Source organism: Labrus mixtus, chromosome 7 (genome assembly GCF_963584025.1).
Source record: "Labrus mixtus chromosome 7, fLabMix1.1, whole genome shotgun sequence".
In the NCBI taxonomy this organism is placed as follows: Eukaryota; Metazoa; Chordata; class Actinopteri; order Labriformes; family Labridae; genus Labrus; species Labrus mixtus.
In genome coordinates this window covers 10,475,390-10,498,887 of record NC_083618.1, presented here as the reverse complement: position 1 = coordinate 10,498,887, position 23,498 = coordinate 10,475,390, and the positions used below count along the sequence as shown (strand labels likewise).

Here is a 23,498-nt window from a genome sequence, read left to right as displayed (position 1 = left end):
AGAATGGGCCTTGTTTCCTATTTTCTGACACTATACCAGGTTCTTCAAAGACCGATTGGTGTATGTGTTTTTCTAACTCTAACAATGCATGATGATCGCAGTCTTTTGGTGTATCAGGGTCGAACCCTTTGCATGTCTCAACTTTGTAATCTGTGGCCGCACCTGCAGATACTGTCATTAAAGCAAATGTGGAACATATGCTTACAGTGGTTTGGTTGTGGACGTGCGTCACTGACCAAAATGGCTCAAATAACCAAAAGAGATTCAAGCAGAGAACATTACCCACAGGTGTAATTAGGACACAAAGCAGAGACCCATGCACTCTGTGTAAATGCCAAGAGCAGGGATAATATTACTAAGTCTACTAAAAGTCTTTGATACATGTCTTTTAATTTAATACAACATGAGAATGTCAGTTATTGTAAATGAGTAATTTGTTTTTTAAAGATTTCTGCTCAACTTTGGCCTTTAAGTCATGTAAAATCAGTTAAGAAAAATGCTGCTGAATATTTGAATAGGCTTGATAAAAAAAGCCAATAGGCTGAACTTATTTATGGCCATGTTTCAGAATCCCAATACATAAAGGGCTAATGATATGTCGCAGACGTGCTCATGAATGAAAATGTATTAATACGGTATTTAATGATTTTGTTATACAAGATTAACTTGAGATAAACTATAAAAGAAATAAAACATTCCTCTGAAAAATAAAAAAAGAATAAACATATAACCTATGTCCATTTGTTAAGGTTTAGACAATACAGGGACAACTACAAGTTAAACTTAAACTAGAGGGTGACTGGTGGTTTTAAAAATGTGCAGTTTTAAACATTAGCAGATATCAAATATACCCTGACTAAATATAACGGTGAGTAATGTCTTTCTAAAAAATAAAAATACTGTATTAAATACTGTACTCCCTGTGAGCTTGTTTGTGAATTATGATTCACTCAGAGGCTCAAACATGTTTCATACATACTTTTTCACATGAACCCCTCCCTGTCCAACCGTTAGCCCTGCTAACAGAAGAGACAGGACAGACAGAAGAGAAAAGACAAAAACACATAGAAGAGTGTAGAAAGATGTGAGGAAAAACGACCAGGAAGGCAAAGCCAGGGTGAGAACTCTGTTTAGGTTGGAGTTCAGACGTGCTGGGTTAGGCTGAATGCACCACCAACCTCCCCGTAGTCTCTCACTCTAATGAGGAAGGAGAACATTTGTGATAAAGATGATATGGGAAGGCAGATCCAAGGTGATGAGCCCATTCAGGCTACAGCTCCCAGGGATTAAGCTGTATGCCGTACCTCCCCCTAGTTCCCCATTTTCATGAGGGATGAAGGAGAGAAGAGAAAAGGATATCCACTGACTTATTTTACCTGCTTCACCTAACTTCACCTGTCTTCCACAAACTCTGCCCACACAGACATTCTTTCAAAAGGCAAACTGAATAAGATCATCTCAGCTATTAAAAACAACATTATACCCCACCTGCATAAATAAACAACTGTTGAATTAGTGGAATTTTTCAAATAGCTCTTGGACAATAAACTTCGCTCCAAACATACAACCATGACAACCACAAACGCTGCTAACAAAGACTTTCTACCAATCAACAATGAGGCCTGAATGAAGAGGGAGCACACATTAAATACACAGACAATCAGGGGATAACGAGACACAGGTGTGGATAATCAGGTCGTGGCAGACACACAAGGCGGGTACATATATCATTTATATGTGTCTCTGTCAACTAATGTACAGTTCATGTTGTTGTTTGGTCATACTTGTTGTCTGGTTTTTGCTTGTCATTGTGTCTATATGTAAATGTATATCTGTGTGTACCACCAACCTGCCAAAGGGTCTAAAAATGGAAATTAACCAATGGCTACAATCTGGCATATTTACATGTTTATGTTCATACATGTGCACTGTCCCTATTTTAAATGAATAAACAAATGAGCAACAGGTTCTGAAATGAGACATGGGTGATTAAAAACGACACAAAAAAACAGGAACTAATTAAAATGTAGAAAAAATGATAAACATGACTATTTGACAGCGGACCGTGTCAAAAATGTATGTATGCACTTTTGCAAAATGTTTGCACTTTTGTGTTTCTGTTCTTTTAACCATCACCCATGTATGATAGATGTTGTAACAATACCTTTGAAAATGAGTAGTACATGATTTTTTTTCATTTATCTCTATTTGTCACCAGTCATGTAGTTTGACATGGTCACGGTCACATCACCAGGTTGTGATTATGGGTGACACAGATGAACATACGCTTACAATTCGGCAGTTATGTGTTGATGTCACTGACCAAAATGAGGTCTATACATCATCAGTCTCTGCAGTGGTTTCAGAGTGTGGTTGTTAAGACATAGTTACTTGCAGATTGTCACTCACCTGAGTCACACACCCACACACACACACACACACACACACACACACACACACACACACACACACACACACACACGCACGCACGCACACTCACAAGCACAGCTATGCAAGCATCTAAAATAATGTAGAGTGGGGAGTCATAGGCATGATTTGTCTTAATTGTAAAAAGGCACTGGTGTCAGACATGACATCGTTTTATATAAAGCAACATTAACAAGCTATGTATCAGACTGAGTGGGGGTAAATTAGTCTTATAAGTTTCCAATACGAGAACTTATCTTGTCAATGTGCATCACATCATGATGCAATTTTAAAAGGTTTAATGTGGTGTTGTGGGGGAAGGTCTGGGCAGGTGATTGGTTGGAAAACACCATTCCATAGTCTGTCAATAGGGCAGACTTTAAAACTGACCTACTGGGGAGATTCAAATGTCTATACAGAACTTTGCCAAGCAGGAAAGAGGACATGAGGAAATACGGCTGGAACAGTTTCAAGGATTTAATTTTAGGAAATCCTGCTGTTGTCAACCAGGTAGGATCAAACCTGTTTCACCAGACTTTCACTTAAATATTCTTATTTGTAATTATTTTAATCATAAATGTGGGATAGTTTAACACACAGTTTTAATTTGGTACCTGTCTGTGTGTAAAAATGTGTAATGTGTTGATACTGTTTCACTTGGAAGGTAAGACAAGATGTCAATTTGAATAAACAAATATTCCATTCAAGTGGTTATGTTAGTAAATATAACTTGCTGTTATGATGGCAAAAAAAAAGATTAATTTGCCAACATCATGGCAACTTGATGCTATTCTAACACTAATGGAAATAATTTTGAAAGTTGCAAAAACTTTATAATAAATGTATTTGTGGCATATTCAATCTTGAACAGCGCTGTCTGTCTCTGATGTGTGACCATGAAGCCAGTCTGTAGTTTGTTTAAACCAAACAGTAACAGAAATGTGTGTCTCATAATTCTAAGATTTTCTTTTCTTACTGAAGTTTTTTTTTCTTTGTCTCAGAAAAAACATGATTTTTATGACACTTACCGTATACAGCTTTAATTAGTTTGAAATGTTCAACAAGCAGGACCCACATGTGGATGTTGGTGATGAAAACCCTGAGCGTGGGAACTGGGCCAGCAAGAGAGAGTACATCCTCTCTACCATTGGCTATGCTGTCGGACTGGGAAATATCTGGAGATTCCCATATTTGGCCTATAAGAATGGAGGAGGTTAGTGTTTTCTATCTCATCCCTTTTAATAGAAACACTGTTTGCTTTTGAATCATTTCATTCCTGTACCAACCAATGTGTCGATTTGAACAGGTGCCTTTCTGATCCCCTACTTTGTGATGTTGGTGGTGGCTGGAATTCCTCTTTTCTTCCTTGAAAGTGCCTTGGGACAGTTTTGCAGCCAAGGTCCGATTAACATATGGAGATCAGTACCAATACTGCAGGGTAAGAATAGTCCTTCAAGACTTGTGAAATCATTGAGGTACATCTGAAGGTGAAGAGGGATTTAATGAGGCTGTCGGTTAATGATCAACTTTGGAGGCAAAATCAATGTGTCAGGAGAATTATTCTTAAAGCTATGAAGAACTTCTTCAAACTTCCTTGTGTTGATATTGGCAGCCTTTGTGGACAAAGTAGTAACAGCTTATCTCTTTGTTGATCCTGCCCTTTAAATCTGTGTTTACGATGTGTTTATTTCTGTAGTAGATGGACAATTATGAAATCGTGAAACAGACTGTGGATCATTTATTCAGCCATGGTCAGACAACACATACAGCACACACATATGGCTGACAAAGTGCAGACCATCGCTGACCCATGCTGACTAAGATCTCACAATCATTGGCAATCATTGGCAATCATTGGCAAAGTGGCAGAATGGCAAAGTATTCATCTTCACAGTGTTGCTTATAGTCTGCTAGAAGGTACAGCCCACAAATTCCTGGCTGCTTCGTTACATCTCTAAAAGGCTAGAAAGAAGCCGTCACCTAAACATTTCTTCAGTCTCAGAGTCACATTTCCTCCTCAGCTCACAACAGACACTTGGCTCCAAACCAAATATAACTCTGCTGCTAAGAGGTCTCTAAAACATATGTATTACAGCTTCACAAACCTAAAAGAAGAATTCTTAGATGGTTTACACAATTTAAAGATATATCCACAAAATTATCAAGATGAATGAATTCATGAAAATACCTACTAACAGTTCTGCATGCTGTGAATAGCTTCATCAAATGCAAAAAAAAAAATACATTTTGGATTGAAATGTCTAAATTGCTTTTGTATATCAAAAAGAGGCGTCAGTATTACCAATAAAGAACGCCTCACAGTAAGTTTAAGTTTATCTGTAGCAAATATGAGGCTTTGGATTTAGACCAATGATATGGTTATCTGCAAATATTACGTAAAAGTAAAAACATTTACACAATTTGTTGCTATTCTTCATATAACAGGAAAACCTGTAACCCTGAAAGATTCCTTCCTGGATAACTTAGACTTTTTCAGCCCCATAAGCAGTACACTTTGGATTTTGCCTCCCATCTATTATGCTGAAAGAACATTGAAAAAATTAAATAATTGTGAAAGACTTAAAATAAATAATTAACCTGATTCCAAGAAATTACTGTGATTTGGAGTGTAGTCAAATATTTAACCAGCTATACAAATAAAAGCTGATGTGATCATAAGTTCATTGTATGGTGTAGCTTTGTATTTGAGCCAGCTTTACAAATAAATTATTTATCTAAAATAAATCATAAGCATATTACTGAAGGACGCTGAAGGAAAAGATCAAGTATGTCTTGAGCCTTGAAAGGAAAGTAAATAAAATGGTTTCTTTTGCTACAGAAAGAAAAAGATGGCTCACACACTGCAGGGCTCCTTTATTTATTATGATTTTATTTCACCAGGTTAGTGACGCTTCGAGCAAATCTGCTCTTCATCAGAGTCAGGAATATTGGAGCCCTGCATTGTGCCAGTCGTCTTTTTCTTTGTTTTCATTTACTATTTCACTCGACTCAGCACCTGCCCTCCTTGGTTTGGATGTGCGGTGGGAAATAAAGTTAATAAACTCTTGGAAATTAAGTAAAAATAGATGAAGAACAAACAATCTGTTTTGACATATACACACTTTCTTTTTATGAATTTGTTTTTCTCAAGCCAGGGACACATTCATTGATATAAGTCTCGCTGAAATATCACATAAGGCTTCTGAAAATGGTGCTTTGTATAAGCAACACTCCTTCATAATCGCTCTCTGTCTGCCCCTTCAGGTGTTGGAATTGCCATGGTTATGGTGACTTTAACAGTATCAATTTACTACAACGTCATCCTCGCCTACAGCCTGTACTACATGTTCGCCTCCTTTCAGTCGCCTCTGCCTTGGTCCAGCTGCTCTGGCTGGTCCAACAGTAACTGCAGCAACACGCCCATAGGTTTGTCTTTTATCTCCAAAGATGTGAAGAGCTGTTGATTAAATCTGCTGTATGGTGTGAATTAACTCTTATACTCATTAAAAGACATTGTTTGTAATCTTCTAGTGTATTGCAATGTCAGTGGTGTTTTGGTGGCCAACTGGACTCACCAGGAAAACAGCACATGTCCTTTATCTAACACAATCACAGTTCCTGTGCAGAGCCCGAGTGAGCAGTACTGGGAGTAAGAAAAACACAAGCACAAATACTCACATGTTGTTCTTATGGCTGTACACTCACATTTCTCTCCTCCTCAGCCGTGTGGCTCTGCAGAGATCCAGTGGTCTGGATGAAACAGGACCAGTAGTCTGGCACTTGGCCCTCTGTCTGCTGCTGAGCTCCTTAATTGTTGCTGCAGCACTCTTCAGAGGCATCAAGTCATCTGGCAAAGTAAGTCACCATCTACTTCATAGCAATTCATTGTCTACAGTCCAACTTTGGGGCAGATTCAGCTAGATGCAAAATCAACAGCCATATGTCCTGTAGTTATTGTCTTAGGGATTTTCCTCCTGTCACAACCTCAGCTGATGAAGATGGTATGAACATGGGTCAGATATACATGTCAAAGACAAAGACGTAAATAAAAAACATGTGTGGATTTGTTTTGGACCTATCCGGTGCAGCTGTGGTTAGACAGGGATTTGATTTCTCATACATCCACACTTGATTCACTCTGGATATCTGTACTAATTTTGATCCATCTGATTGGATAGCTGTTGAGATACTTCTGTCAATACCAAGGAAGTGGGCCTACTGGCAGATCAGGCAGCCATTGCTAAAAATGTAGGAGGCAGCAGCTTAAAACACAAACTGGGCATTAGTGTATATAGTCTGGCTTTGTCCATGGATAGCAACCATATATGAAAAAAAGTTTAAAGTTGACAATCTACCACCAATATTCAACATTATAGTATTGGATCATTGATTTAAAAAAAATGTTTTTGTGATTCCGATTCATATAGAAAAAAAAACAATGTAATAAAAGTGATCATTAGAGTAGCCAGAACGTTATAACTTTGGATAGAAGCAGAATAGGTGTATTTCCGTCTCAGTATTCGTGCTAACTTAGTCATACCAGCTGTTGGTCTTTAGCTCGTTGGTTTACATGAGATTGTTTTTCAGTCTTTTCATCTTTTCTCAGGGCCGGTGAGAAAATCAGGGTTAATCCAGAATACTTCATACTCCTTTAAACAAACACGTGTAACTGTATGTAGCCTAAGATAAAACCATTTCATCACTAAAATGCTGTGTTTTTGATGCATAGGAAAATGAATAGTATTATATCTTCTAGGCCCTAGTTAAACTTAAACTTATTTACCTGTGATTTAAAAATGGTATCTCTTTGCTTTTCTCTCTCCAGGTTGTGTATTTCACAGCTACATTTCCTTACGTGGTGATTCTGATCCTGCTGATCAGAGGTGTGACACTAGAGGGAGCTAGAGATGGAATCGAGTTCTACATTGGTTCCAAATCTAATTTGACTAAACTGACAGAGGCACAGGTGAGGACCCATTTTTTGTTTAACGGAGCAGAAATCTATGACAGAGTATTCGGGCCATTAAGGCCATTTCAAAAATAAAGTTGTTATACAAGAATAAAGTTGTTATTAAGGAAATGCTCAGAATGACTATTAATTGTCTGGAAAAGGGTCAGTTTCTAAAATAATATTTAAAGAGTCCTGATAGTTGATAGTATGACTTTATTCTCTTATTATTGCAACTTCATTCTACAAATCTCAAACTATTTTTTTTACTATGATATGGCCCTAATACTCCTTCCCAGTAATCACAGTGCAGTAATCTATATAAATAAAAGACACATTTTATTGACTTGAACCTTACCTTGTTTTTTTAGGTCTGGAAAGATGCAGCAACTCAGACTTTCTACTCTCTTTCAATCGGCTGGGGAGGAGTCATGACTCTCGCTTCTTACAACAACTTCCACAACAACGTGTTCAAAGACTCTTTTATTGTCACACTTACTAATGCAGGTAGGACCTCGTGCAACAGCAGTAGGATTGAAATAATTTAGACATTAATCTCATGACATTTTTTTGTTTTTGCTGTTTTGCTATCTTTCAAGGAACCAGTGTGTTGGCAGGCTTTGCAATATTTTCCATCTTGGGTCACATGGCTCATATCTACAAAATGCCTATTGAAGGAGTAGTGAAAGACGGTCAGACACACGCACTATGTGAGCACCAAATCATAAAAGTTTGGGAGACATCCTGGTTGCCTCTGATGTTCTGTTTCTTTGTCTTTGAGCAGGATTTGGCCTGGCATTCATTGCATACCCAGATGCTCTGTCTAAGCTTCCCATTTCCCCTCTGTGGTCTGTTTTGTTCTTCTTCATGCTTTTGACTGTTGGTTTGGACTCTCAGTTTGCAGGGATAGGTAAGCTCTCAGTTCCAATTCATGCTTCCAAAACATTCAGATTATTACTTTTGATGCAATCTGGAATCTCTCCTCTTGTCATTAGAGGTGATCTCTACGTGCCTAATTGACAGCTTCCCGAAAGTCTTCAAATCCAAACGGGCTTTAGTGACAACAGCAACATGTTCCATCCTCTACCTGCTGGGTCTGCCCTGTGTCACAAGGGTAGGCCTGACTTATTGTAGTTAAGCTTTATGGTTCTGTTGTCTGAGGCAGGCCTAGTTAACCTACTCAGCTCATATGTGTTCATGTGTTTGCCTGAGACAGGCAGGAATATACTGGGTGACTCTCATCGACTCATTTGTTGCCAGCTGGGTGCTGATTTTTTTGGCTCTCTTTGAAATCATTGGTGTCGCCTACATTTATGGTAAGTATAATAAGTGATATGTTTATAATAAGGTGACAGAGAGCCATAAACTGCTGCTAATTCTTCATTCTTCTCATGGTTTCCAGGAGGGAATCGTTTTATAAAAGATATTGAGATGATGATTGGAAGTAAGAGTTTTGCCTTCTGGTTTTGGTGGAGAGCATGTTGGTTCTTCATCAGCCCATGCGTCATCGTGGTGAGTCACACAACATCATGCAATATTTCATCAAAAATTATTAACACTGCACTGCCTCAAACACATCACAGTGACTGCTCCTCTGCCAGGAGCCACTTAACCAATATTTCAAGTCTAATATTTAATTACAGTAACTATAATTCCATATTTATGTTTGTATGTTGGGTCTTCATGTAACTCTCCTTGAGCACAATTTAAAGAAGTACAAATTAGTCTGATCAAGGTAAGAATACGTCCTGTAAATTTGCATTACATACATGGCTGCTGATTTTGTTGTGTAGGTGATCCTGATCTGGTCTCTGATAACATTCAAACCACCCAAATATGCAGGAGTGCAGTTCCCAGCGTGGGGCTTGGCTCTGGGCTGGTGCATTGCAATATTTATTCTCCTCTGGATCCCTGTTGTCGCTGTGTATAAGCTGGTTAAAGCAGAGGGAGGCCCCTGGAAGGTACAGTATGTTTGAGGTTTTAAACATCACCAAATTATGTTGGTATTCTCTCCCCAATGTGTGTTTCTTTGCAGAAATCTTCAAATAGCTAACAGATTTTAAAGAAAAAGTCAGACGCTTGAGTAAATTCTTCTTACTGTTGCCGTTGTTCTCATGAAGATATTCTTGTGTGTATGAAATTAAATCAAATGAAACAGAGCACCATTCACTGGATGCTATCAAAAACCATTAAAACCCCCAATTCATAAACATCTATAGGCATCTGAAAAGTGTTTTCACAAACGAATATCACATTCAAACGATGTTAATAGTTGTGCATAACCTTTAAGTATCTTTTAAATAATGTACAAAAACTTGACATGTTAATACTTGTATAAATTCAGATCTAAAGCCATACCACTACATTGGAAAACAGTCAAGGCTATATTAAAATTAGCTGAGATAGCTTGTGAATATGTTCTGTATTTTAATGTTACATAAAAGAATACAAGAAATAAGATTTTCCCCTGACATAATAGTATAGTGCTGTAAGTGCAACGAAACTTAGAAGCAAAACTTTACAAGACCTGTACAAACAAAGGAAGAGAAGCAAACGGTGACTGGAGCTGCAGCTGACCACACGACTTTAACTAAAGAGTTTGGCTTGCTGTGATACAAAACTAAGCCGACCAAACATAGATAAATAAAAATAACAAGGAGGAAATAACCAGCAGAGGGAAACAGATACTAAAAAATGATACAAACTTCTGACAGAACACAATGGTGGTGAACACAGTTACAGTAGCATTTTTTTTTTCTATAGCCGGAGAGGTTGTACCTAAATTAAAGCAGTGAAAGTATAAAGTCAACATCTCTTACTTTCTGCAGCGTCTGAAGTCATTGTGCTCTCCAACTGAAGAATGGCATCCCTACCTGGACATCCATCGAGGAGAACGCTACTCAGAGGAACGCTGCCACCGCAGGAAAAGCCAAGGGAACAAAGCAAAAGTGGATGTCAGTGTGATCTCTAGCTCCTGGCTGTGATGTGTTTTTGTGTGTGTGGTCAGCTGACATTTTTTCCTTCGATAAAGCAGTGTGATCTTCAATCTTGAACAGCTTGTACTGCGGATTAAACTAACATAAGTGATGTTTAAATCCATAGGGAGAAAAGAGTGGATACAATACAACTGTTATGATCGACAACAACCCCAAATATAGCCTACAAATATACCACATTGCTACATATTACTGACGCTGAGTTACTGTAAAAGTCACACAATCAAAAAGTCCTGCCATAAATATTAAGTCAAGGAAGGTGGTTTTGGTCAGGCTTTTTCCTCTCATACCCTTATCACTAGAAAAAGGTTCCAACAATTAGTGATGTAACCAGTTTACAGCAGGTTTTTGGTGTACTCAAGAAGGAGAGCCAAAACTGCATCGTGATCCAGGTTAACTTGTGATTTTATTGATGGCTAGGAAGGTTATTGATTTCATGTTTTTTTAAGTGTTCTTTTTATCCCAGACATCTGCATCATAAGCCTCATAACACCCAATACTGCAAATGAGTTGAATCTTGGAGTTAATTGTGTTGTTTTAATAGGTTCATTATCATGTCCAAAACAGATGATCTAAAAAAGGCATAAAGTAAAGTAACAAAGTAACAACATTAAGTGCCACAAAAAAGTGTGTTTAAGATCCAGAAAAAGCTGTTAATCCAGTTAAACCATATTTAAAAGCGGCTGATGTCACACCTTCTATTTACAAAAGGACTGCTTTGTATTTGTTTACTGTGTTTGATCAAGCCTGAGGAGGGTTACCGTTAACTGTCAGATAAAATGATAATAGTGTCTCTGCGACTGTGTATTTTTTATGATGAACAAAATAAAAACTGATTTGATAAATTTGTTGTTCAGGAGTTTAATATTTTCCTCTGTGTGTCACTGGTGTTGTTTTATTTACACTGTCAGCATGTGATTAAAGCTTCTGTCTGACATCACTGAAAAACTATCTTTCCTTTTAACCATTTTTAAATCAGACTTGATTAGGCCACAAAATAAGTGATTCACACTCTAGAAAACCAAAGTGTCTTGATCATTATTATTACATTTATTTAAATAACCTTTACGTTGTCCACTGCTAATTGTCCCTTTGATGCAGGTGCATTTGGGTTCACTGTAACACACAAAAACCAAAGGCACGGATCAGTTGTTTACTGCTGTGCTAACTTGCCACTGGCTGTAGCTTCATATCAGCCATACAGACATGCAAGTGTAAATGATCTCATCTAATGTCCCAATAATGGGAAGACAAGTGGTTGCAAGACAATCTATTCCTTTAACATTAGCTCGCCAGCTGTACCTCCAAGAGCAAAAAAAGTTCCAAGTATATTTTACCAGATGCGTTAAGTCTGAATATCAGTTTCCAAAATCAATCAAGGCCAGTAATAGTTTATTGTTATTGAACACAATGTTTAGGTAATCAATGCATAATGATGATGAACATCCAGTGAGCCTCTAAAGAAAGGATCCTTCTGAATGATTGTTTACAGAGCAGTAGCCTGCAAAGTCAAATCCATGTATTTAAAGTCTGTGATTTTAAGATTCCAATAATCCACACTGACGATGTATTGATAAATCCAAAACAAAATCAAACTAAAATCAATCTGACACCCCAAGACGGTCAAAAAAGGTATGCATCCCTAACACTACTGAATGCAATCACCTGGATCCTCTGCTTTATGCAAAGCATAAGCCAAGGCTATCTAACCAGTGTTCAGTATCAGTATTACACATACATACAGTATCACACAGTGTGACTTAGTGAATCATTCAAAGATCTAAATGAGCAAAAATAAAAAAAATAAACACATTTTGGCTCCAACACTCTAAATCTTATCTAAATTTTAAGCATTATTAAGCAGTATGGCATCTTTTACGGTCAAATCTTGTTCTGCATATCATTTGTGCTAATTTTGATTACAAACTCAACAATGACTTGTAACCTGAACTGACTGCCTGCTGAAACCAATAAGTGTTTGTGTAAATTTCCCAAGCATGGGAACAGCTCATTTTAAGTGTGTTTGTCTATGTATCAGTGAGGGTTGCTGTCACTCTTGTTTGTCATGACTCTGTTTTTACATGAGTGCCCTGTTTGTTCATCCTGTTTGCTTACTATTTTATTAAGCCCAAAGCTTGTCGTAGGGATCAGCTGACTGTGTGATGTAGGCTGCAAACACACAAATGAGTGTAGATTTGACTTTACAGCTCTGTCATAGGTGGTCCTGAGGTTTGGTCTGCAGAAATGTGTATGAAGAGCTGATATGACATTCTCACAAACAGACCTGTCCGTCTAAGGATTCATTGGCAAGAATTCAGTTGAGTGGGTGTGACTTTGGATAATTCTATTAAGTCATTTGGAATTTCTTCATCAAATCATCTGAAACGCATGACTTGAAATGAGCAAATATGGCTCGAACCTTCCCAAGGATCTTGCTATTCTCTCTGATCAGGTAGGACTGCAGACATATGTAACTAAATGAAAGTAACTATAGGCTAAGTAGGACTATACCAGTCAATAATATATGTGGTCATTCATTATTCACAGTGCTAAAAAAAAGAAAACAAATTCACAATGTTTCTAGTCAAGCAATGTCACACAGAAGGAAATGCCTTGCCATGTCATATCATGAGCCGACTGAAATTAAATATTGACATGATGTTGGGCACGCTGATGGTGTCCGGTAGCCCGTCATTGAAAAGATCAACAGTGAAATCCCTTGCAATTAACCAGAACTCTGAATTCCTAATCATGTTGACACATACCACAATGTGTTTGTGTCTGTATGATTAACAGTCAGCGGTTAACTAAATAGCTTTAAATGGAGAGTACTGTGGAACAGCATGCTGCTTCAGCCTCAGCACATGGGGCGTGAGACATCACCACCATGCCATCTGGCGCCCCTCCTTTTATGAAGTTTGAATTTAAAAAACATAACATTTTTAGTGCAGATAGCCTAGCGCTAAATGTACAGAGGCTATAGTCCTTGTAGTAGCGAATGTGGGTTCCAATCTGACCTCGGCACTTTGCTGCATGTCAGCCACCACTCTCCTCCCAACAGTTCCTGTCTCTCTTCAGCTGTCCTATCAAATAAAGACAAAATGGCCCAACAAAATAATAATGAAAACAAAAACAAAAAAACACAACATTATAATAACTGTGTGACAAAAATCTTGTTACTATAACTGATAAATAACTCCTTTTTTTAAAGATTTTTTTTGGCTTTTTGTGCCTTTATTCAAGAGATAGGACAGTGTAGAGTCAGATAGAGTCAGAAATCAGGGAGAGAGAGAGTGGGGATGACATGCGGGAAAGAAGCCACAGGTCGGATTTGAACCCTGGCCGCCCTCTTGGAGGACTTCAGTCTCCATACATGGGGCGTGCGCACTAACCACTGCACCACTGCTCCACCAGTGCCCCAAGCTGATAAATAACTTCTGATTAGTTTTGGTGAAGGGTTGTTAATCAGTGGATATAGCTGTTTTTTGATGAAATGTTAAACTGTAGATATCTAAATAATAATACTTTTAACAGTTTGAGGAGATTCTTGTAGTGTACAGTGTTTATCTGTAGTGATTTTGTAATGCCTGAAATTTACCAAACACTGCATACTGTCTGTCAACTAAGAACTGTTTCTTTGACGCTTTGAGCAGGACTTTCCTCCCGAAGATGGTGATGAGAATCCTGAGCGTGGAAACTGGACCAACAAGACAGAGTACATGCTCTCTATGATAGGCTTTGCTGTTGGCCTGGGAAATATCTGGAGATTTCCATATATAGCCTTTAAAAATGGAGGGGGTAAGTATTTGGCATCACCTATGTTACAAGTATTTTAAGTATCTTGGAAATCTTAAAAACTTGATTTAATCCCTGGGCAGGTGCCTTTCTCATTCCCTATTTCCTGATGTTGGTATTTTGTGGAATTCCCCTTTTCTTCCTGGAAAGCGCCATTGGTCAGTTCTGCAGCCAAGGTCCAATCAACGTGTGGAGAGCAGTGCCACTCCTGCAGGGTAAACCTGATTAAGCAGGAAAATATTTCAAAGAATTCCTTGCATAAGGCAAAGATATTGAATATAACTATATTGTTTTTATTTTATAATATGAAAGGAAGTTGAAGTGAATTCTGCAAATTTGTGGAGAAAATTCTCAAATTTCAGTGAATTTTTGCTGATAAAAACAAATATTGTAAAATCCTTTTTTGTTAATGGAAAAATCCAATATTGGTTTACTTGTTCCAGCTTTAATTGAAGATAAGTGCAGTACCAGTGAAGTACTTCATCTATAGACAATGATGTATGGTTAAAACAATATTTTAATAAATTAATATACATTTCAATGTTATTTGTAAATCCATTATATCTGTTCATATATATGTTAATATATCTGTTGGACATTTTTTCATCCCCAGTCGATTTTAACCCATAGAAAAATGGTGATGTGAGCTTTGAGGTCTCAGTGGGGTCAGAATTTGAAGTAAGCATTTAATGATGTCACATATTAAAAGTCCCTTTATCATGTATTATCTTTTGCAGGTGTTGGCTTTTCCATGGTTATGTTGAACACATTAGTGGCAATTTATTACAACATCATTGTGGCCTACTGCCTGTTCTACATGTTCGCCTCCTTCCAGTTTCCTCTGCCCTGGTCCAAATGCTACAGCTGGTCTGACAGACAATGTAGCACCACACCTTTAGGTGCATTTTCTTTGTTTTTATTATTATTATTATTATTATTATATTAGATGATATCTGTCACTCTCAGCAAAAGTTTGAGAACCATTTAAGAAGTCAGTTTGGTGGTGTTTTTTTCTTTACCAAGGTCTATGAAAATAAACTCCTCAAAAAAAGTTTGGAAACATTATTTCGGTCACTTATTTCGCCCCTTTAATGATACTAATTGGTGTTGTATGTTATATCGTTGGAACGCCTGATTAGTCACCTTTACAACGAGGTATAACTTGTAAGGATCATGCATTTGTGGAATGTGCAACACAGCTAAACGTGAGTAGCGCTCTAAAAAAATGTGCCAAAATCCCATGCAATGTTCTTCTGTTGGTATTCACTCCTGTTTTGAGCTTCAAGTGCTGCCAGGTGTGTGTCAATTACGGGTGTATGACTGGCACCTGATTGGCACCTGACTGACAGCACTTGTGGGATCATCTTGGGCATGCTGTTCATGCCAGAGTGACCAACACACCTTCAACAACTCCTGGTTGAGGAATGGGATGCCACCCCATTCCGAAATGTGACCAGGCTGGTGACCAGCATGAGGAGGAGGTGCCAAGCGGTTGTGGCTGCGTATGGATCTTCCACACGCTACTGAGGTCCCTGACAGTGTAAAATGAATAAAGTGTAAAAAACGTATTACTGTGGGAGAGTGCAATCATCCATTCCACCAAGCAACTCAAAACAGGAGTGAATACCAACAGAAGAACATTGCAGGGGATTTTGGCACATTTTTCGCTACCCACACGTCTAGCAGTGTTGCTCATTCCATGAATGCACGATCCTTACAAGTTATACCCCGTTGTAAAGGTGACTAATCAGGCTTTCCAACAATATAAAATACAACACCAATTAGTATTATTTAAGGGGCGAAATAATTGACCAAAATAATGTTTCCAAACTTTTTTTGAGGAGTTTTTATGTACAAACCCATCACATAGACTGATGCCTTGATGTAGCCTTTAACTTGACTTCTGTTCTTTTCTAGTGTATTGCAATGTCAGTGGTGTTTTGGTGGCCAACTGGACTCATCAGGTAAACAGCACATGTCCTTTATCTAACACAATCACAGTTCCAGTGCAGAGCCCGAGTGAGCAGTACTGGAAGTAAGAAAAACCTGATCACAAATACTCACATGTTGTTCTTATGGCTGTACACTCACATTTCTCTCCTCCTCAGCCGTGTGGCTCTGCAGAGATCCAGTGGTCTGGATGAAACAGGACCAGTAGTCTGGCACTTGGCCCTCTGTCTGCTGCTGAGCTCCTCAATTCTAGCTGCAGCACTCATTAAAGGCATCAAGTCATCCGGCAAAGTAAGTCACCTATACCTCATAGTTAGACTTCTCCTGCAAATAAAAGCGAAAATCTCCTGTGCTTAACCCTTACTCACATCCTTTTCACACATTCAGTAAAAAGATGAATGATTTTCTCTCTCCAGGTTGTGTATTTCACAGCTACATTTCCTTACGTGGTGATTCTGATCCTGCTGATCAGAGGGGTGACACTAGAGGGAGCGAGGGATGGACTAGAGTACTTCATCGGTTCCAAATCCAATTTGACTAAACTGACAGAAGGACAGGTCATAACCTAACTACTATGTATGCTTAAGTCAACAAGAGCAGAATATCTACACTAATATGCAAATATTAAGCAAATACAACATTTACCACTAAACCTCCTAGCGTATGGCTAGCATGCTAACATTTGCTGATTACACCCAACATTCTGTGTTTTAGGTTTGGAAGGATGCAGCAACTCAGACTTTCTTTTCCCTGTCTATTGCTACAAGTGGAGTTTTGACTCTTGCTTCCTACGGCAACTTTCACAACAACATGTTCATGGATTCAGTTATTGTCACTGTCACTAACCACGGTGGGGGAAAAAAACGATTCTATTGGTGCACTTTTTCTAATCACAATAATTAATTTGCATTATCATCTGATCTTTTTTGAGCAAGAAAATAGTGTAATGCATAAGTACTTAATTTAGAGAAATTGAAGTCAATATGTATACTTTTTTTAACATGGGCACATCAGAGTGATAGTATCAAACCAGACACCTGTAAACAGCAATCTGGTGGGACAACTAAGTGCTCATTATTCTGTCTTTTTGTTTAAATCTGATATTAGACCCTACAAATGGATTTAAGAAGCCTCATCCTAGCTCTTATTATTTCTGATGTCTGAAGTCACTCACTTTGAGATTGTCATCTCCTTTTAGTTACCAGTGTGTTTGCTGGCTTTGCCATCTTTTCCATCTTGGGTCATATGGCTCATGTCTACGGAAAACCTATTGAAGAAGTGGTGAAGGAAGGTCAGACAGACGAAGTCACTCGTCATTTTTAATAAACTTTTAAAAAGCTGCTCTTTGACGTTTTGTGTCTTCTTCTTTTCGCAGGATTTGGTCTGGCCTTCATTGTGTATCCAGATGCTTTAGCTAAGCTTCCCATTTCCACCTTCTGGTCCATCCTGTTCTTTTTTATGCTCTTCATTGTTGGCCTGGACTCCCAGTTTGCACAATTAGGTAAGATTTTCTTAAAAACATGGTTAAGCTGTCATGCTTTGCTAATTTATCTCAAAACCATTTGGCTATCATCTGAGGAGGATTTATGCCTCTATCTGGGCATACAATGGCTAACTTTTCGGTTATTCCGGTGTAGGCAGTGGTCAGACATATTCCAGCCTACACTTCCTTTGCCAAGCAATGCAATGGAAAAGCATAATTCACCCCTCGATATGTCCGCAAAACAAATGCCATAACTTTTTTAGGAGTGCCTGTTCATATGTTTATGGTAGGACTCAGCTTGTATAGTAAGCTACACACTGGCTTGACACTGGCTTACTTCGCTGGTATGAACCTGAATAATTAAATAAATCCTTTCCAGATTGAAGCTGATGGGATCTGGGATGTCATGACAATCCTTAAATCAGCTATCAAAACCTTCTGATATGTGACTGGTCAATACTACTCTTACTACAAACGTACTACACGGCGAAAGCAGAAACCTTCCAAAGTCTGGTCCTGAATCTGTAAATACAGATTACTTGATCCTATCCTATCCTGTACTTTACTTCTTTCAAAGCACTGGATGTTTGAAGCTACAGATCACAGTGGACTACCACAAACTCAACAATTCTCAATTCTCTCCCCATCATTAGAGGTGATCATCACCTGTCTGTGTGATGCCTTCCCTGAAGTCTTCAAACAAAAGAGAGCTTTATTGACAATAACGGCAGTTTCCACCCTTTACCTGCTGGGTCTTCCGTGTGTCACAAGGGTAAAGTGAATCTGCCAGCAATGACTGTATTCCTATTGTCTTATATCATCACACCACCCAAATGCTGTCTCTCTCTATGTATTAGTTTTTTATACAATTGTCTTTGGTATAGGCAGGAATATACTGGGTGACTCTGATGGACCAGTTTGTTAACAGCTGGGTGCTACTTCTTTTGGCCCTCATCGAGGTCGTTGGCATCTTCTACATTTATGGTAAATAACTCTACCAGTCATTGTCTTTTCCATATTTACAAAATGTATCAATATTTATACTACAATTACTGTAAAACGTTGTCCACAAGATATATCACAAAGCGAAATTCCTCACAGCTGCATTTAAATGAATAGTTAGGTACTTTTGAAGTGAGGTTTTATGAGGTACTTGTCAATCGTAAATATATTAGCCACAGGAGATGCTAGTCAGCTCGGCCCCACAAGGAAGCTAGGCTATATGGCTGCGCAGACGGGGTTGTTTGCACCACATCATTTATGTAATTTCAAGAAAAAACAAGCTAAGGATCAACATCGAGGAAAATGTTCACTATATTGAAAAAAATCTGGGAGGAAGAGCTTGCCATCTTACTTGGGCTAAAGAAAACTAAGTAACAGGACTTGGTGGACGAGTCTCATATCAGGGGGTGGCTTACAGGATTTTTTGCTTTTGAAGTGGGCTGTCGCGGCTTGCCCATCAGCATCACTGCACTTCTTCTAGCAAAGGTTTGGGTTGGAACCCAACCTGCTGAAGAAAGCCACAAGGGAAATAGCCATGGCAGTTGAGGCCAGTTCGAGGTGGCTGTCGTTGAAGAGAGATCAAATTTCTAACCCTGCCGCTAAATTAGCTTTTGCTGCCCCACTTATAGGCTAGGCATAGATGTTAAGGGGCCAAATGCCTGTGACAATGAGACACCTTCTGAAGCTGCAGCAGGGTTTCCCAAAACCAGAAATGCTCTATCTAGCCTATTACTTTATGATATAAGGATTATGAACAAGAAAAGTTGGATGTTTTTGCCCTTATTTCTAGCAGCTCCTGCAGTTTCTGCATGGAGCAAAGCATCTCAGATATGTATTTCACCTGAAACAGACTGAAATGAATACTGATGCCTCTGAATGACCTTCAAAAGCAACTCAGTACACCAGCAGTAAGATTGATAATTTATTTATAGTTAATTTTAATGTCTGTAATCGCTGGCCCCGGGAGAGCATGGTGCCGTAACAGCCTTTGTTGGCATTTCAAACATCAAAGATTCACAGTGAGTGATATGATTACCTGTTAAAATAGGCAGAACGAGATCTTTCATCAGAAAACACTGCCTACAGACAAGACTACTAGACGAGATCAGCAAAGAGATAAGAGGTACTGGTTTGTCCACAGGGGGTACCAAACTCAATGCAAAGACCCTTAAAGTAGCTTTAACAAAAAAAACTTAAAATAAAGCTATTAGTTGTGGTTTCTCCCAGCCCTTGGGATCTTGATTTGGTAGGACTCAAATACTAAAGATTTCTATAATCATGGGTTAATTTTGTGTCCTTCTATAGTTTCTTAATTGTTTCTCATTGCTGAAACAGTCAAGCGCTTGACTTATTTTCATGTTGGTACCTGAAGTTCAACAGCCTTATATTGATTTTAAGCATTAACATGTGTTTGCTGTCTTATGCATTGCAGGTGGGAACACTTTTATTAAAGACATTGAGATGATGATTGGAAAAAAGAGCTTTTGCTTCTGGGTATGGTGGAGAGCATGTTGGTTCTTCATCAGCCCCTGCATCATAGTCGTAAGTTGAACCTGTCTTTTGTTTTTTTCCTTTAAATATTAAATGTGATATTTTCACTTTTAACTTAACAACTAACCATGCATCTTTTGTTAGCTTTATACGAATAAAAAATAAAATTAGCTAGTAAAAGAGTTTGTATATGTGTGACATGCCCTATCATAGAAGTAGTTAGAGGAGTGGGCTGCTGATTACCAGCATGACTTATCGCAACAAGATGAGCCTCATGCTCTGTATGCATAAGAGTCATAATGGCCCCTTTCGGCCTGTATCAATATTATTAGATTTTCTGTTAGTGACTCAGTATTTTATCTAGGTGGTCCTGTTGTGGTCTCTTATAACCTTCGTGCCCCCCACCTACGGAGGGATTGAGTACCCAGCCTGGGGCATGGCTCTGGGTTGGTGTATGGTTGCTTTCATCCTCATATGGATCCCCTTGGTCGCTGTACATAAGCTGATGAGAGCAGAGGGAAGCCTCTGGCAGGTGTGTATGTTGTCTGGAATAATACAGGCAGCCTTTAAAGCAGGATGAGTAAATGTGCAAACATATTTAATGATCTTAACCATCCCCTATTTTGACAGCGTGTGAAGAGCTTGTGTGTTCCTTCTGAGGAGTGGCATCCCTATCTGGAGATCTATCGAGGGGAACGCTACTCAGAACAAAACTGTTGCCATAGAAGACCAGTGTCAACAAACAATAAGCAAATGTAATTTGTGATTCAGAAATAATGCAGTCAAACTGAAGGTTAATATGAAAAATACATGCAGCTCATGGCTTTCATGTGATTTGAAAGTTTTTACACGTTTCTGTTCAATCAATAATTTCTAGCCAAAGCTGAACACCCAAATAAAGTACGATAATATGGTCATGAAAAAGCAGACTGACTGCCAGATGATCTCCTATGCACTAAAACCTTTGGAGACATATTTGCATAAGAAAGCAGAATATGAGAGGGCTACAAGTTATGTTCTGTTGTAATGGATTTGATTTGCACTTGTTGCTTCTGTAGAGTAATATTGTCCAGTCATATTTCCACAAAGTCTGTGTGGAGAGCTAAAGAGGTAAAGCAAAGTTTCTGAGATGCAGTCCTTTAATTACGGTGGTTGTGAAGTGCAGAGCAAAATTACAAAGTGTGAAACACAATTTTAGACACATTTAAATGATAGAAAAACGTTTTTACATTTTGTTCAAGAAAATTAAAAAAACAAAACACTTTTACATTTTATAAAACAAAATGTCAAGCTGTGAAACACTTACAAGCACCGAGACAAATGTACAAGTGGCAGAACACTTTTACCAGTCCCCAAACAAATTTACAAACTACAGAATCTTGCCGGAAAGGGAATGTACCAAATGCAGGAAGTGACACCGGAGGAGATTGAGTGAGGGGTGATTTTGTTTGTTTTTGGCGGAAACACTTGTCTCAGCGCTTGTAAAACTGTTTCATATCTTGTTATTTTGTTTTATATTTTATAAAAATGTTTTTCAAAATGTAAATTTGTCTCAAATTTTGTAAAAGTGTTTCACACTTTGTAATTTTGCTTTGCACTTCCCAGCCACCATATGTAACCCATCAGCTATTGTCTGACAATTATTTAGCTCCTTCTTTATATCTATGAAACATCTGCACATCCATGCAGAAACTCACAGACTTCCTAGATTGCCTTTGTAGCAACTTCAAGAGAAATCTACAATTTTAAGGGGATTTAAGGTCCCTTACTAGAAACAGGACTGTGTTTTTTGTCTTTCATGTTCTAGGGATTTAAGGACTACTAGGGTACCATATTGTTTTAATACCTGATGTCTTAACGTAGCTCCATCACACTAAATGTCTTTTGAAGATTGACGTAATGGATGTGCATTTTGTTAAACTATTTATCTTCTCGGTTTACATTAATAATTGTCAACCAAAGATGATAAAGTCCTCATTTTGGACCCCTTTGCTGATGCATTCAGCCCTTCAATAGCTCCATCTAGTGGTCATTTAGCACAAAAATAATCCTGATTCCACAGACTGCACTGCATTGTTTTCATCACATGTCTAATGAAGCACATCAGGGCATTATTTGCTGATGCTTATTTGTTACTCCACTTAAATTCTAATGTGCTTTTTTTTTTTTTTTTTTACCACCATCTAATTAAGAGCCATTTTGTCTTCATGACCTTTGTAATTCTTTTTAACCCCAAAACGCAATGGAAGACAAGGAAGGCGCTACATTACAGGAAACTCCACTTGTATCGAACGTATATACTTTTTCTCACTAAAAAATCGAGTTCAGCCAAATTGTTCCAAGGCTACGAGTCTTATATGTTAAATTGCACTGGCATTTCTGTTCATCTTAAAGAAGAAAAAAAATGACCACTGACTCCTCTATGAGCCCTGTGCCTTGTTTTTAAATGCTGCTTTTAAGTGAATTGTGTATGAGTATACCAGCAGTGAAAAGTTGACTCAGAATGTATGTTACTTTTCATTGAAACCTATTGTAGCATTCACAGTCATGTGCTATATACAAGTTATTTAAATGTGTAAACATTTAATGTATGTGTGAGAACTTATTACCTCTGTAGTAGCTAGCAACACATTTAAATCTCATGAAAAAGTATTATGTTGAAAAGCTAGCATTCAAACATAATGATTGACACAGGGATTTCAAGTTTTAAAACATGGTGAACACTTTATTTCTCTTTATTTCATTTGAGCAACAGGGTGATAAAATAAAGACATTAGGACGGTGTTCATGTTTAAAAAACGTATACAATAATGAAAAAGATTTTATCTAAACTATATTTGCAAATGTTTCATTGAGAAAATGTACCCATGTGTGTTGGCTATAGTTTATATATTGTCAATATATGTTGTTGCCAGTAGTGTTTTTATTTTCATGTTTGCTTTGACTCATCATATGAGCCGTCCACTGTCTTGTTTTATTGCTGAATATAAGGTGAAAATATGTGATGAATTTACAAATTGTGTTGCTCCTGATCTCCTGACCCTCTGTTTTACGGTCATTCCTTGAGAACAAAACACAAAGGTCAAGCATTGGTTGAGATTAAGTATGAAGACTGTGCATACTGCACAAACAAATGAATTATGTTAAAATGTAGAAGCAAAGCTTGAACAGTTTCTGTCAGCAAGGAGTTCATCTAAACAGAAACTTTCACATGCTTAAAATAAAAAACTAATGTTATTAAACTGTGAGGGTTCGCCCTACATTTGCATTTACTGTTAATTAGTTTGTTGTTGTTGTTTTTGACTTCTCAGTAAAGTCAAACTCATTATTTTGTTGGCCTACACCAGTGCTGTATTTTCCCCTATTAAGTACTGTTACCATTCAAGTGTGTTTTAATTATGATCTG

At 38.0% G+C, this 23,498-nt stretch overlaps 2 protein-coding genes across 2 annotated transcripts; both read left to right on the top strand.

Moving 5' to 3' along the window:
- Window positions 1–2,770: 2,770 nt before the first annotated feature.
- slc6a14 (solute carrier family 6 member 14) lies at window positions 2,771–11,216 on the top strand. The gene is made up of 15 exons (XM_061042792.1): window positions 2,771–2,937; window positions 3,496–3,640; window positions 3,734–3,865; window positions 5,692–5,853; window positions 5,959–6,076; window positions 6,150–6,282; window positions 7,253–7,393; window positions 7,747–7,882; window positions 7,975–8,067; window positions 8,160–8,285; window positions 8,371–8,489; window positions 8,592–8,691; window positions 8,778–8,887; window positions 9,169–9,336; window positions 10,204–11,216. The coding sequence occupies exons 1-15, from the start codon at window positions 2,872–2,874 to the stop codon at window positions 10,357–10,359; spliced, it is 1,905 nt and encodes a 634-aa protein (XP_060898775.1). The 5' UTR covers window positions 2,771–2,871; the 3' UTR covers window positions 10,360–11,216.
- Window positions 11,217–12,577: 1,361 nt separating this feature from the next.
- On the top strand, window positions 12,578–21,046 carry LOC132977880 (sodium- and chloride-dependent neutral and basic amino acid transporter B(0+)-like). Its single transcript, XM_061042793.1, has 15 exons — window positions 12,578–12,823; window positions 14,025–14,169; window positions 14,250–14,381; window positions 14,904–15,065; window positions 16,084–16,201; window positions 16,275–16,407; window positions 16,533–16,673; window positions 16,831–16,966; window positions 17,315–17,407; window positions 17,492–17,617; window positions 18,253–18,371; window positions 18,484–18,583; window positions 20,034–20,143; window positions 20,457–20,624; window positions 20,723–21,046. Exons 1-15 carry the CDS (start codon window positions 12,770–12,772, stop codon window positions 20,849–20,851), a joined length of 1,866 nt encoding a protein of 621 aa, XP_060898776.1. The 5' UTR covers window positions 12,578–12,769; the 3' UTR covers window positions 20,852–21,046.
- The last annotated feature ends 2,452 nt before the right edge of the window (window positions 21,047–23,498 follow it).